Source organism: Morus notabilis, unplaced genomic scaffold, assembly GCF_000414095.1.
Source record: "Morus notabilis unplaced genomic scaffold, ASM41409v2 Scaffold184, whole genome shotgun sequence".
Lineage (NCBI taxonomy): Eukaryota > Viridiplantae > Streptophyta > Magnoliopsida > Rosales > Moraceae > Morus > Morus notabilis.
Genome location: NW_010387636.1, coordinates 707,699 through 723,706, shown reverse-complemented (window position 1 = coordinate 723,706; position 16,008 = coordinate 707,699). Strand labels below are relative to the sequence as shown.

At 41.8% G+C, this 16,008-nt stretch overlaps 1 protein-coding gene across 3 annotated transcripts in view; it reads right to left on the bottom strand.

The window, feature by feature from the left end:
• Window positions 1–16,008, bottom strand: part of LOC112095352 (KH domain-containing protein HEN4) — a 20,382-nt gene that overhangs the window by 746 nt on the left and 3,628 nt on the right. For all 3 annotated transcript variants that reach the window (XM_024177150.1, XM_024177151.1, XM_024177152.1), the window contains exon 6: window positions 623–734. In XM_024177150.1, the coding sequence (XP_024032918.1) occupies window positions 623–734 (112 nt within the window). The remainder of the gene's footprint in view (window positions 1–622; window positions 735–16,008) is intronic.

Sequence of the window (16,008 nt, the reverse complement as noted above, 5' to 3'; positions counted from 1 at the left end):
GGTGGGGTTTGAGTGTGTGTGGATGTGTGGGGGTGGCGCATGTTACTAAAGAACTCCGCAGCAGTGTTGAACTTCTTTGTTAGTCCGCAAAACACAAGGTAAGAAGCCCTAAAAATTTTAAACCCAAGTACTCATCCCCCTTGATTAGTAGGTTTGGTTTTTTCTCTATTTTTTTTTTTTTTTTTAATGAACATGTCCCCTGCTAAGTTAGTCAAATGAAACATTATTCTGTACTCGAATTAGAGCTCTTTCTTATATCAGGCTCACGGAAAAGTTTCAAATATCTGAAGCGCTTATCAACCTTTTCTATGTTTTGTTCTTTATTAAAAGGAAGAGCACGATAATTGATTACCAAAGTAAATGGATTAAAAATTTTGGCCTCGTTTATTTCACCGATTCGAGTTTTTAATTCTAGTTTTGCTACAGTTAAAAGCTCACAAAAAGTCACATTTAACCTTTTCAACTACAGTAAAAAACTCACATAAAATCCCATCTCAGCTCGAATTGAAAACTTGAATCAGCGAACTGAACAAGGCCGAATTCATGAGTGATAATGCACTATTATAGATATTAAATAGTTAAAGATAACGGTCTTTACAATCTACTAGAGCATAAAAAGTACCTCTCTTAGACGGTTCAAATTGTCACCATCTTCACCATAAATAGAGCCAAAAGCATGTCTTGAAACTACTATCTCTACAATTGTATTCGTCACTATTGCAAGTTTGTTTCCGCTGCAAAAAGATGTAAGGAATAGGAATTAGATATTATTAATTGAATATGTGCTTCATAAAACTTCAAAATCTTCATTTCCATTACAAATGATTAAACTAATCAAGCATTGATATTTAAAATAGAATTTTGGGAAGTGGGGCCACACATGCAATGAAATTGGGATACAATGTCACTCTGCCAGGGATACAATACATGTGAACAGATACTATTATGTACACGAAAATATCATATTTAAACACACATGCACATGGATCGATGCTCACAAGATCACATGCACATGGATCGATGCTCACAAAAAACAAAGAAGATCTTGAATGCAAATGCTTCTCCCTTTTCAAAACAATTGTTATTAGACAAACAATCAAACCCCAGTTGAATTCTTGAGTGTTGTCGTTTGAACATGATATGTCTTAAGCTCTTTGTGAGAAATTGAGAAAGAACTAGAATATTTCTCCTTGAATAATGAATAACGAAAATAAGTTTAAATAGGAGGAGATGCCCTAATCGATTCCTCAAAACAAGGAACTGATAAACTAAAACAATATCTCTAATCCTAGTAAAGATAATAAACAGAAAAAATAAATGAGAGGATCAGGTAAGACATTATCCGAATCTCTTTATAACTTAACCCTAGTAATTTAAACACCAAATTTCCACACTCCCCCTCAAGCTAGGTTGTAGATGTTAAGTAATCCTAGCTTGGAGACAAGGTCTTCAAACGTCTTCCTAGGCAAGGCTTTAGTAAGGATGTCTGCAGTTTGCTGACTTGTAGGGACATGATGGAGTGATATGGTGTTGTTCTCAAGCTTTTCTTTAACGAAGTGTCGATCGATTTCCACATGCTTGATTCTATCGTAGTGTACTGGATTCTTGGCTATACTGACAGCTGATTGATTATCACATAACACCTTCATAGTTCCTGGAATAGGGATTCCCAGCTCGTAAAGTACTCGTTTCAACCAAATTCCCTCACAAATTCCGTGTGCAAGAGCTCTAAATTCTGCCTCTACTGAGCTTCAGGACACCACCTGCTGTTTTTTGCTTCTCCAAGTAACTAAATTACCCCAAACATAAGTACAATATCCCGAGGTTGATCTTCGATCAGTTACGGACCCTGCCCAATCTGCATCAGTAAATATTCTAACTTCCCTGTTTGCTGTTTTCTAGAAGTACAGACCCTGTCCTGGTGTCATTTTCAAGTATCTCAAAATCTTATACACCGCTTCCATATGTTCTTCTATTGGACTACTCATGAACTGACTTACCATACTTACAGCAAAACTGATGTCTAGTCTGGTATGGGACAGATAAATAAGTTTTCCGACTAACCTTTGATATCTTCCTTTGTCAACGGACGCACTATCATCTTTGCTTCCCAATTTTGCCGTAGGGTCCATAGGGGTGTCAGCAGGCTTACACCCTAGCATTCCTGTTTCTTTCAAGAGATCTAGTACATACTTCCATTGAGAAACCGCAATACCTCTCTTGGATTGAGCTACTTCCATTCCTAGGAAATATTTTAGATTGCCCAAATCTTTGATCTCAAACTCCTTAGCTAGAAAGCTTTTGAGTTTTAGAATTTCTTCATCATGATCCCCAGTTAGGATGATGTCATCGACATACACGATAAGTATTGCCTTCTTCTTTGATGGTGATTGCTTAATAAACATGGTGTGATCCGTTTGGCACTGATTGTACCCAACCTTCTTTACTGCCTTAGTAAACCTATCGAACCATGCTCTTGGTGACTACTTAAGTCCATATAAGGACTTCTTGAGTTTACATACCTTATTGGTATTAGTCGGAGTTTCAAGTCCAGGAGGAATTTCCATGTACACTTCTTTCCCGTTGAGGAATGCATTCTTCACATTCAGTTGATAGAGAGGCCAGTCAAGGTTAGATGCCAGTGAGAGTAGTACTCGAATAGTGTTAAGTTTAGCTACTGGTGCAAATGTCTCTTGGTAATCAATTCCATAAGATTGTGTGAAACCCTTAGCAACCAGGCGAGCTTTATATCTGTTGACACTCCCATCTGAATTATACTTGATAGTGAATATCCACTTACATCCTACAGGACGTTTCCTGATGGTAATTCAGACATCACCCACGTTCCATTCTTCTCTAGGGCTCGGATTTCTTCCAAAATTGCCTCTTTCCATTGTGGTATAAGAAGAGCCTCATGTATAGAATTAGGAACCTGTATTCTGTCTAGTTTGCTAACAAAGGCAAGGCACGGTGATTGAAGGACAATTTTCCATATGAAATAAAATTATAAATGGGGTGATTAGTACATAACTGTGTGCCTTTCCTCAAGGCTATGGGTCTATCATCAATATCTTCATCAAGCTAATTATTAGGAGCAGTTTCAAGACTAGTGTTACTTGGTGGGTTTTGCGATTCCAAACCCGGGTTGGATTCATGGCCGTGATGAGTTGGCTGCAGTGCTTTATCTTCTTGAGTCTTATTCCTCCTAGTATAGACACGTAACTCTTTAGTTTCTGCAGGCTGAGTTGGAGTGGAACTATGAGGGGCTTGAGTGTCATACTCGGGCTGGACTGGATTTGGAGTTTGAGTGTCAAACTCGATTTGTGTTTGGGATGCTTGGGATGATTCGAGTGGATTTGGGATATAGCCATCAGGTGACTCTAATGCATCAATATCCCAAAGCTGGTATTCTTGAGTAAAATTCTCCCCCTGAATATCAGTTTTGGGATAGAAGGGTTGAGTTTCAAAGAAAGAGACATCCATGGACTTGTAGAATTTTCGAGTAGTCGGAGAATAACATTTATCCCTTTTTGGTGTGACGAATATCCTAAAAATATGCATTTGAGAGCCTTAGGATCAAGGTTGCTTCGGTGTTGGGCATGAATATGGACAAACACTGAGCAACCGAATACTTTAGGAGGCAGAGTGATTAGGACACGCGTATTGGGAAAAAATTGAAGGACACGCTGTAGTGTTTGAAACTTCAAGACTCGGGAAGGCATTCTATTTACTAGGTAAGTGGCTGTTAAAACAGCCTCTCCACAGAAATATTTTGGGACATGGGTAGTGAACATGAGAGACCGGGCAACCTCTAGAATGTGTCTATTTTTCCTTTCTGCCACCCCGTTCTGTTGGGGTGTGTCAACATAAGAACTTTGGTGAATAATGCCCTGGCTCCCAAGATATTCTCCTAGAGTTGTCTCAAAATATTCTTTCGATATATAAAATATTTGGATGACCTAAACGATAGTGCCATAACATGATTGCACTATCTTTATTGGTGTTTCCAACAGATACTAAGCCTACGGTATGAGTTTGTCTTCTAGGAGGTCTATCAACTTTGAGAAGATAAAGTCCCGAATTTACCCTAGCACTGCCAATCATCTTTCCTGAATCCAAAACCTGAAATTCACACAAATCCGAGGAGAATTTAGCAACACAATTAATTTCTTGAGAGAATTTACTCACTGATAAAAGATTGCAGTCCAGATTAGGAACATGAAGTACTGTCTTCAACTCTAGGGTTTCTGAGAGAATAATAGACCCTGTCCCAGCCACTTTAGCGAGTGATTCATCAGCAATTTTTATTGTAAGATTATCTTGACATGGTCTGTAATGATGAAACATAGTTCTGTCTCCTGTTATGTGATCAGATGCCCCAGAGTCTACTATCCATGTGTCCTTATTTTCGGAATCAACAAAAAGAGCACTCAAGTAATTACCTTTTTGTGCCAAAGCTCCGTTTCCAATGTTACCTTGAGCAGTTGCTGCTTGTAAGAACATCTTTTATAGGGTTTCAAGATGTTCCTTGTTGAAAGGATTGGATTCCGAGGAAGTAGAATTTTCTTCTTCAACTGCAACATGATTTCCGTGGCTATCTTTGTCCGTAGCTGGTCTTGAAGGTTTCCAATCTGCAGGTTTGCCATGTAGCTTCCAGCATGTCTCACGGACGTGTCCTGTTTTTCGGCAATGATCGCACCATGGTCTCCCCTTCTTCTGCCGATTGTCGTAGCTGGTGTTCTGGGCTCCTCGAACAGCTAGGGCAGATGAGTTATCCGTGATCGAACCACTGATGGATGATTCCCCGAGCATCACCTTTTTCCTGCTTTCCTCTCTGCGCACTTCAGAAAAAACTTCTCGGATGCTTGGTAGGGGTTTTGTCCCTAATATTCTTCCTCGAACTTCATCCAAGTTCTTGTTGAGTCCTATCAAGAACTTGAATATTCTCTTCTTTTCCACGATTTCTCTGAATCTTTTTGCACACCCGAACAGTCCCACTTGAGTCCTCAAATACGTCTAATTGTTGCCAATTACGGGTGAGGATATTGTAGAATTGGGTGGCAGAATGATCTCCTTGTCAAAGGTCATGGATTGTAGTTTCGATCTCAAAAATTACTGAGGTATTTTCCTTACTCGAGTAAAATTCTTTAGCCGCATCCCATATTTCATGTGCAGTGCTATAGAGCAAAAAATTCTCACCTATTTCGTTGGTCATTGAATTTATTAACCATGACATGACCATGTTGTTCTCTGTTTTCCAGAGTCTGAATGTGGGATCCCCTTCCTTTGGAGGGATGATCTCGCCTGTGAGATATTCGTCCTTCCCTTTTCCGCATATTTACATCATAACGGACTGCGACCATTAAAGATAATTGTTCTCATTCAGTTTGTGCCCTATAATGGGAAGATGAACGCTTTCTGCAACGCCATAGGTGCTAGGGTTCGAGACTCCAGAGCCTGAAGTGACTTCAGATGATGACTCCTTCTGCCTCTTGGTGGCCATTCCGTATTTGGTCATCAGAGAGGGATTTTTGGAAGGCTCTGATACCATGTGAGAAATTGATAAAGAACTAGAATATTTCTCCTTGAATAATGAATAACGAAAATAAGTTTAAATAGGAGGGGATGCCCTAATCAATTCCTCAAAACAAGGAACTGATAAACTAAAACAATATCTCTAATCCTAGTAAAGATAATAAACAGAAAAAATAAATGAGAGGATCAGGTAAGACATTATCCGAATCTCTTTATTTTTAGAAACCAAAAGACTAACTTAACCCTAGTAATTTAAACACCAAATTTCCACACTCTTGATTATCTAGAACTTCAAACCAGCAGAAATCCAAAAGGCCATTGAATATGAGTGTGGAAAAGAATGATGAAAAAATATTTTATTAATTCCAATAATTTACACAAGCCACTAAAGGGCTATATAAATACACGAGTTAGATAAACTCATTGGAAAAAAGAACTTATCCTTAATTCTATTGTTAGCCGGTCACCTAGAATCTAGGAAATAGATAATCACATGATCCCTAGCCCTAGCCGGACATAATCCTTAGGAGATAATGCTTGCTTCTAGAAGATAATGTTAAAGATAATGAATGCAGTTATTTCCCACACTTCCCCTCAAGCTGGTGAAAAGGTCTCTCATTCCCAGCTTGGTTGTAATTTCTTGGAAGGTACTACTATTAAGCCCTTTGGTGAAGATATCAGCTAGTTGATCTCCTGTGGGAACATATGGTGTGCAAATCAATCCACTATCTAGTGTCGGTCCACCTCGACGTGTTTTGTTCGGTCGTGTTGTATTAGATTATGTGCAATGCTGATTGCTGATATATTATCACAGTAGTCTCATCAGCCCACTCCATTTAATCTTCAAGTCCTCCAATATGATCTTCAACCACAACAATTCGCAAACTCCCTGTGCCATTGCCCTAAACTCAGCTTCTGCACCTACAACATTTTGTTTCTTACTTCTCCATGTCACCAAGTTACCTCCAAGGAATCCGGAGATAGACCTTCGATCCATGGGAGATCCTGCATAATCTGCATCTGTGTAAACCTCAAGGACAAGTTCGGAGTTCCTCTTGAACATTATTCCATTTCCTGGGTTAGCCTTTAGGTAATGAAGCACTCGGTAGGCTGCTTGTAGATGGACCCCCTTGGGATTATGCATGAATTGGCTGATGATGCTTACGGAATATGCTATGTCTGGCCAAGTGTGTGCAAGATAAATGAGTTTCCCAACTAGTCTTTGGTACATTTCTTTGTCTACTATTTGATCACCTGTGGCTTCTCTAAGTTTATGGTTCGCCTCTATAGGAGTTGCGGCTAGTTTACTAGTGAGCATTCCCGTTTCTCTAAAAAGATCCATGACATATTTCTGCTGTGAAATGAAGATACATTGTCTTGAATGTGCCACCTCAATCCCAAGAAAGTATCTCAACCTTCCCAATTCATTAATCTCGAACTCTTTGATCAAGCGCTGCTTCAAGGCCTATTTCTCCCTCTCATCATTTCCTGTTACAATAATGTCGTCCACATAGACTATCAAGACCGTGACTCCCCCTAAATCCGAGTGTTTGATGAAGAGGGTGCAGTCTCCCTGACTTTGCTTATATACGGTGGCTAGCATCACTTTGGTGAATCTTCCAAACCAAGCACGGGGTGACTGTTTTAAACCATACAATGCTTTCTTTAATTTGCATACTTTTTCTTTTTCAACTCCTCCGAACCCAAGGGGAATGGTCATATAAATTTCCTCTTCCAAGTTCCCGTGAAGAAATGCGTTCTTCACATCATACTGTTATAGGTCCTAGTTATAATTGGCTGCCAATGACAATAAGATTCTTATTGTATTTATTTTTGTGACTGGCGCGAAAGTCTCTTGATAATCCACCCCATATGTCTGAGTGTACCCTTTGGCAAGTAGTCTTGCTTTGTAGCGCTCTAATGACCCATCTGCCTTGAATTTTAGAGAAAAGACCCATTTGCACCCGACTGCCTTCTTTCCCCTCAGAAGGTCCACTATCTCCCATGTTCCGTTTTTTTCCAGAGCATCCATTTCTACTCCCATAGCTTTTCACCATTGTTCCTTAGATAATGACTCAGACAAAGTGTTTGGAATAACAATTTCATTTAGACTCATAAGAAAGCTTTTATGTGATGATGAAAACCTCTCAAAGGATATAAAATGAGATAGTGGGTATAATGGCCTCTTGGTACATTTGTGGGTTCCTTTTCTTATAGCTATAAGCAATTCTTGGTTAAGTGTTTGAAGGTCAGGAGATGACGGTCGGTGTTCTACCAGTAAAGGCAAAGGAGGTTCAGAAACTATTACCTCATTCTCAAGAGTCGGGTTGGAGATCTAGACTTGTGTAGATTCAAAGGTTGGGCCCCGTTTCCTTGAGTACGTCTTTCCTTTTCCAAAGCGTATATGATCAAGAGTCTTATCCTGTATAAGAGACACAAATGGTACTGGGGAGGCTATGGCAGGTTTTGAGGGTGCTGCGGATTCCACGGGTTTAGGAGTGGGAGGATGGGATGATGAAGAAGAGGATGGTAGATCAAGAAGGAAAGAATCCTTATCATCTATAATAGAAGGCTCCCCCTGAAGATAAGGTTGAGCAAAATATGGTCTCTCTTCTGCAAATGTGACATCAGCCGAGACAAAGAGCTTTTTGGTAGGTGGATGATAGTATTTGTACCCTTTTTGTGTGGAAGAGTATCCTACAAAGACACATTTGACAGTTCTAGGATCCAATTTTCCCCGATTGTTGCTGGGGACATGAACAAATGAAGTGCACCCAAAAATTCTAGGTGTAAGGTTGTTGGTTGTATTGATGTCCGGATAGAATTTAGAAAGACCTTCCATTGGACTTTTTGACCCTAAAACCCTTGAAGGAATTCGGTTTATGATATAGGCAGCGGTAAGAACGGCTTCCCCCCAATAGTGTTTTGGTATGTTATGATGAAACAAGAGTGCCCGGGTAGTTGTTAGGAGGTGACCATTTTTTCTTTCTGCAACCCCATTTTGTTGTGGAGTTTTTGCGCAAGATGACTCATGGATGATTCCTTCTTTTTGGAAAAAAGGAGACAAGAACTGATTAAAGTAGTCTTTTGCGTTGTCAGACCTAAATCTCTTTATTTTAGTACCAAACTGATTTTGAATCATCAAGTGAAAATTGGGAAAGATGTTACTCACATCGCATTTATTTTTGAGCAAAAAGATCTAACTCTAGTACAATCATTGATAAAGGACACAAACCAACGTGAACCGGAGATATTTAGAGTAGTGGAAAGGCCCCAGATATCACTGTGGATTAGATAGAAAGGAGAAGAACATCTTTTATTACTAATAGGAAAGGAAACACAAGTGTGTTTTACATACTCACAAATGTCACAATGAAATCCCCTAATATCTAATCTCCTAAATAAAGAAGGAAACATAATTTTTAAAACTGCAAAAGAAGGATGGCCAAGGCGGTAGTGGTGCAAACAAATGAGATCCCTTTTGGAGGAACAAAAAAATGAGGATGTTAGGCTCTTCCTGATCATATGTGAAAAATTCGAAGTCTCAAGGTAATAGAATCCATCCTTTTCCTCAGCACGTCCAATCTTCTTCCCCGAATCCTAATCCTGAAACTCACAATAAGAAGGGTAAAACGTAACATGGCAATGTAAGTCTTTTGTAAGCTTTTGAATAGACACAAGGTTGGTGGACAGTTTTGGGACATGTAAAACATTTTTGAGGAGAAGACTAGGTGCGATATGGACATCCCCTACCCCGGCTACGGTGGTTGTGGTTCCATCGGCAATCGTAATTTTTCCATTACTTGGACACGGGGTGTAAGTTTTAAATTGGTTCGAGGCATGTTTCATATGATCCGTAGCTCTCGAGTCTAAAATCCATGAATTCACAAACAATTTATTTGAAGCATTTAGTCCACAAGAGAATGAGTGCTTACCTGAGAGTGCCAACGAGCAAGTGTTGGAGGATGGTTTCTCAAGGGTTCCCAGCAAGTTCCTCAATTTTTCTATCTCTTCATTATTCAACCCGCTATGGTCTTGAGTTTGAGCTTGATCTTGACTTACTTGGGAGGTCTTATATGCTTGGCCTTGTTGTCGTTGCTGCTGTCCTCCTTTATTTCCCCATTCACGGCTAGTTGTTGAAGGTTTTCCATGTAATTTCCAGCAGCACTCTCTCGTATGTCGTGGCATTTTACAGTAGGTACACCAGAGATCTTCTCGATTTGCTCCCTTTTTATCCTTCGTTTTTCCAGGTTCAACTTTTTGTGGTTGTTCCAAGATGAGACCCCGTTGTTTGCTACTAGAGGTTGCGAGTACAGATCCATCAACTGCTTCAGATTCAAGCATCATTCCTCTGCGACTTTCCTCAGCCCGGATTAACGCTATTGCCTCTACCAAGGACGAGATTTCCAACTTCCCTCAGATCTGGATTCGTATAAGATCAAATTCCGGGTTTAAACCTGTAAGAAAGTCATAAACTCGATATCTTTCTATGAATCTTTTCATAGCCCCAGCACAGTCACTGCACTTCAAGTCAATTACCCTGTAATAATCCAATTCTTGCCACTGGTTTTGCATAAAATTAGCGTATTCTGTTACAGTTTTACTTCCCTGTTTGGCTGCCGCTATTTTGATCTTAATCTCGTAAATCAAAGCCGCATCACGGACCTTAGAGTAGGTTCCATGTGCAGCATCCCAAATCGCCTTTGCGGTTGGCAGAAACATGAATGTGTCGCTGATTTCAGGTGTCATGGAATTCCACAACCAAGACATGATCATGGAATCCTCTTCATCCCAAGCTTCGAATCCAGCATCTCCTTCCTTCGGTCCAATCCCAAGTAAGTGACTTAATTTTCCTTTTCCCTTTAGAAAAGTTCGAACCAATTGGGACCACTTCAGGTAGTTTCTGCCATTGAGTCTAGGCTGTCTGTATATTCAGGAAATCGCTTGAAGAACGCTAAATCTATTCTTCCTCATGCTGTTGGGTTGCTTGAACAAAGGGTGTTGAAGAGGTTGTTTCTGATTGATAAGAACAGAGTATTTACTTCAACAGAAATGAATCAAGAAGAATGAAAATGTGATCTTTATTGAATATCGAAAATGAATTACAGAGCAATCCTTCGAGGTACTACGAAACCTCCCCTGCTTAGCCTAAATCAAGACTTTCTCAACAACACTCCAGTACTTTCATGTCTTTCTATTTCCTACTTCATCCCTATTTATTCTCTTGCCCTCCCCTTCTATCTGACTAATCCCCTGTACATCCCCACCTTAACCGACTATTCCCCTATACAACTACTAACAAACTAACCACTAACTCAGCCCTGCAACCTCTTATTCCCTCTTGCCTTTCCTAACAAAAACCTGCTTAAGCAAAGGCTTATTAGGCTTATCAATTACTCCGCCCCCCGAAAGAGTTACCTTGTCCTCAAGGTGAAATTCTGGAACTGCTGGTGGATGACATGGAAGAGCTCCCAAGAAGCCTCATAATCCAGCAAGTGATGCCACTGCAGCAAGACTTCCAACTGCCCAGTCACCGGAGAAAAACGAGTAGCCTACAGCCTCTCCGATTCCACACATAACTCCATATCAGCAATTAAAATGAGCGGGACCTCCTGGGCAGGAACAGAAAGGCCAATGGCTTTCTTAAGCTGTGAGACATAGAAGACCGGATGAATTTTCGCAGCCACGGGCAGTTGCAACCGATACGCTACTGAACTCACACGCGCGACCACCTTATAAGGACCATAAAACCGTGGAGAGAGCTTTTCATTGGCAAACTTGGCCAACGAACGATGGCGATACGGCTTGAGTTTCAGAAACACCAAATCCCCCACCTCAAAAGACACATCCCGGGGCTTGAGATCCGCTTGCAATTTCATAGATTGCTGGACCTGTAACAAGTGTGCATGAAGCTCATCCAAAATAGCATCCCTCGATTGCAGTTGCTGCTCCAACAAAGAGTTAGCTATTGAGCCCAACTCAAAACGGAGCAATTTGGGAGGATCACAACCATATAAAGCCCTGAAAGGAGTCATGCCCGCAGATACATGGAAGCTCGTGTTATACCAGTATTCAGCCCAAGCAAGATGAGAAAACCATTGGGTAGGTTTTCCGGAGACAAAATAGCATAAATAAGCTTCCAAACACCTATTCACCATCTTAGTTTGGCCATCTGATTGAGGATGGTAAGCCGTACTATGATGTAAGGAAGTGCCTTGCAACTTAAAAAGCTCATTCCAAAAATGGCTGAGAAAAACTGTCTCGATCAGACACAATAGTCCGAGGAAACCCATGGAACCGAACCACCTCCTTTACAAATAGGGCAGCCACAGACTTAGCAGAAAAAGGATGGTGAAGACCCAAGAAATGAGCATACTTACTCAACCAGTCAACGATCACTAAAATGGAGTCATAACCTGCTGACTTTGGAAGGCCCTCCACAAAAGCCATGAAAATATCATCCCACACCTGATTAGAAAGTGGCAAGGGCTGCAATAACCCCCCGGGAGACAAAGTGGAAGCCTTGTGTTGTTGACAAACCTAACAAGCCACAACAAAAGAGACCACATCCTATTTCATGACATACCAAAAGAACTCCGAAGACAACCATTTAAACATCTTAAGGACTCTAGAATGACCTCCAACTTTGTTGCCATGAAACTCTTTCAATAGGACAGGTATGAAAGGAGATTGCCGAGACAGGACAACACAATCCTTGTAAAGCAACATGTCATTGCACAAGGAGGTCCCGTTGAATTTGTTGACAAATTTCAATCCCATCATATATCGAGGACGTGGTAAGGTGCACCAACTCCAAACCAGAGGGTTGCCTTGACAAAGCATCAGCCACCCGATTCTCAAAACTGGGTTTGTACTGGATCTCAAAATCATAACCCAACAATTTGCATAACCACTTCTGGTGGTCCTCACTGACTAACCGCTACTCTAACAAGAACTTAAGGCTCCTCTGGTCCATGCGAACAATGAAATGTCGCCCGAGTAAATAATGGCGCCATTTCTGAATGGCGAGGACCACAGCCATCAACTTGTGCTCATAAACAGATTTTGCACGGGCCCTAGAAGACAACACCTGACTGAAATAGGCTATGGGCCTCTGGTGGCATCAAGACCACGCCAATACCAAACCCCAAAGCATCAAATTCGACTACGAATGGCTGGGAAAAATCCGACAGTGCGAGAACTAGGACAGTAGTCATGGCGTGCTTCAATTTTTGAAAGGCCGTTTCAGTATTCACAGTCCAATGAAAGCTGTCCTTTAATTGTTGTGTCAATGGCCAAGAAAGATGTCCATACCCCGCAACAAAACGCTGATAATAACCGGTCAAACCAAAAAAACCGCACAACTCCTTGATAGAATGAGGAGTCGGCCAATCCAACATTGCTTGAATCTTACTGGCATCAGCGAAAACTCCATCCCGAGACACAATGTGACCCAAATATTCCAACTAGCTACTAGCGAAAGTGTACTTCTTTTGATTAACATATAAATGGTTGTTCTCTAAAGCAGCCAAAACCATATCCATATGGTTGACATGTTCATCAAAAGACTTACTGAAAACCAAGATGTCATCAAAGAATACTGACACAAATTTCCTCAAGAAGGGCTTCAATACCTCATTCATCAAAGATTGGAAAGTGGCCGGGGCATTGGTCAAGCCAAAGGGCATAACCAGAAATTCGTAATGACCCTCATGAGTACGGAAAGTAGTTTTCGGAATATCCTCCTTGCACATCCGAATTTGGTGGTAACCAGATTTCAAATCCAATTTAGTAAAGATGGTTGCACCACTCAATTCGTCCAAGAGCTCCTCTATTACTGGAATGGGAAACTTGTCTGGAACGGTAGCTTGTTGAGCGCACGATAATTAACACAGAAGCGCCAACTGCCATCTTTTTTTTTTTTTACTAGAAGAACAGGACTAGAAAACGGGCTACTGCTTGGTTGAATGATCCCAGCCACTAGCATCTCTCGCACCAACTTTTCAATCTCATTCTTTTAGAAATGAGGATACTTGTAAGGCCTGATGCTAATAGGAGCGATACCCTCCTGAAGAATAATGCAATGATCTCGCATTCGTTAGGGAGGTAATCTGTCCGGCATATGTAAAACCCCAGAATGACGCTGCAAGACTTCACGGATCTGCTCTTGAAATTGCTGATATGGTTCCTTGTTAGCATCCAAAGCACACAATTCTAAATAAATGCCATGGCCCTCATGCTTTATAGTTCGAACCATGGCCTTAAGAGAAACCATAGTGGTGGAAAGGCTCATGTCTCCCTTCAAAATAACCGCCTCTCCCCTCACCTTGAATTTCATCACTTGGGACTTCCAATTCACATGCATTCCCCCCAACGTTTCCAACTATTGCATGCCTAGAATAACATCCACTCCTCCCAATTCCAGAGGCAAAAAGTTTTCCACAATAGTTAAGTGAGATAAATTCAATGCCACCTCCCTACAAATTCCTTTTCCCCTAACTGATTCTCCCGTTCCTACTTGCACTCCAAAACCGGCAGTGAGAGCAATCGAAATCGACAACCTCTCCACAAGACTCAAAGAAATGAAATTGTGTGTTGCACCGGAATCAATTAGAACAATTACCTCCTGCCGAGCAATCGTGCCGCAAAGCTTCATAGTCTTTGGTGTCGAAAGTCCCACCACCGAATTCAAGGATAACTCAATGAGTTCAGGCTGCCCCTCCTCCCATTCAGTACTCGGCAGATCAAGGGCTTCCTCCTCACAATCAGTTGCGTCCTCATCGCTAAAAAGCATTATTCTAAGCTCCTTACATCGATGTCCCAAGGTAAACTTCTTATTGCACCGAAAACACAACCCCTTATCCTTCTTCTCTTGTAACTCAGAGTCCGACAACTAACGAAATGGAAAATCTTGCTTTTGGGTTGCTGTTTTCTCTAAAGTAGCAGGAACTCGCAGTGGTCGCTCTACCATCGGCAACGATCGAGCCAGAATTGGTGAAAATTCAGCTCTCGGAACACTATGATATTGTGGTCTCGAAAACCTGGTTTCCAACACCTCCCGACGAAGCAACACATTCTTCTCTTCGATCCCTTGAGCTATCTCCGGCACATCAAGAGCCGCAATTCAGCCCGGACCTGTGCCTTTAACCCATTAACAAAAATCCCTTCTAAAACCTCTTCTGGCACATCTTAAAGTGGGGCTGCTGAAACTTCAAATTGCCTGCGATATTCAGCCACCGTTCCTTCTTATCATATCGCCAAAAACCTCTCACAAAGATTCCCCTCCTGCGAAGAGAGAAAACGCTGCAACAATGACATCTTAAATTCTGCCTAACTATGGAAAGGTCTGCGGCCATTCTGCCATTGGAACCAAGACAAGGCATCTCCCTCCAAAGCTATTCCAGAGGTGATCAATTTTTCCCTTTCCAAGCAGCGATTGATGGAGAAAAATTGCTCTATACGAAACACCCAGTCATCAGGGTCATCACCGCTAAAGATTGGGCACTCCACATGCCGCCGTCAGAAAGCCGCCCATTCTTCATTCATCGGTAATTCCTCCAAAACGCCTCTGCCCTCCTAACCATCTCTGAACCGTACACCAACGTTAGGGTTTCTTCCTCTTTCCACTCCTCGGTGAACAGGACCACCCAATCTAGCCCGCCGCTCGTCAAACTTCGGAGCCTCCCCTTCCACAAAAACACCTCGCCCATCACCCCGATGTCCGTACCAATTTTTCCCTTGGGTACCCATCAGAACCTCCCTAGCAAACCCGCGCATCTCCTCTCTCTCTTCGCGACATGGATTCCGCGGAATCCTAAGATCTGTTGCTCGATCTACGCCCTGCTCGGGCAAACCGGTGCCTTCCGCTGGAAACCACATTGTGCGAAACCCTAGGGTCCGCCGACCGTTCTTCCTGCCGCGCGCGCCACCTAGAAGTTTCCGCCAGGTGCGATTCCACAACTCCGGCACAATTCGCCTCGCGATCTTCTTCGACCGCGGTCGTCGGAGCTCCTGTGTTCTCTGGCACCGACGCCGGTGCCGAGAAAAACTTCATCTATTCTTCCATCAATCGGCGGATCTCAGTCAAATTCCGCCCTATTCTGAGTTAGTTCCGCCCTAACCTCCCCGATCCCTTTCTCCATCTCACCGATTCCCTTTTCCATCGAAACCCTAACTTCCTTAATCTCCTTCTCCACAGATTCAAGCCGTTCATCTGTTTTCCTACCCGCCATTATTGCCCAGAATTAACGCTCTGATACCAAAATGATAAGGACAGAGTATTTACTTCAACATAAATGAATCAAGAAGAATGAAAATGTGATCTTTATTGAATATCGAAAATGAATTACAGAGCAATCCTTCGAGGTACTACGAAACCTCCCCTGCTTAGCCTAAACCAAGCCTTTCTCAACAAGGCTCCAGTACTTTCCTGTCTTTCTATTTCCTGCTTCATCCCTATTTATTCTCTTTCCC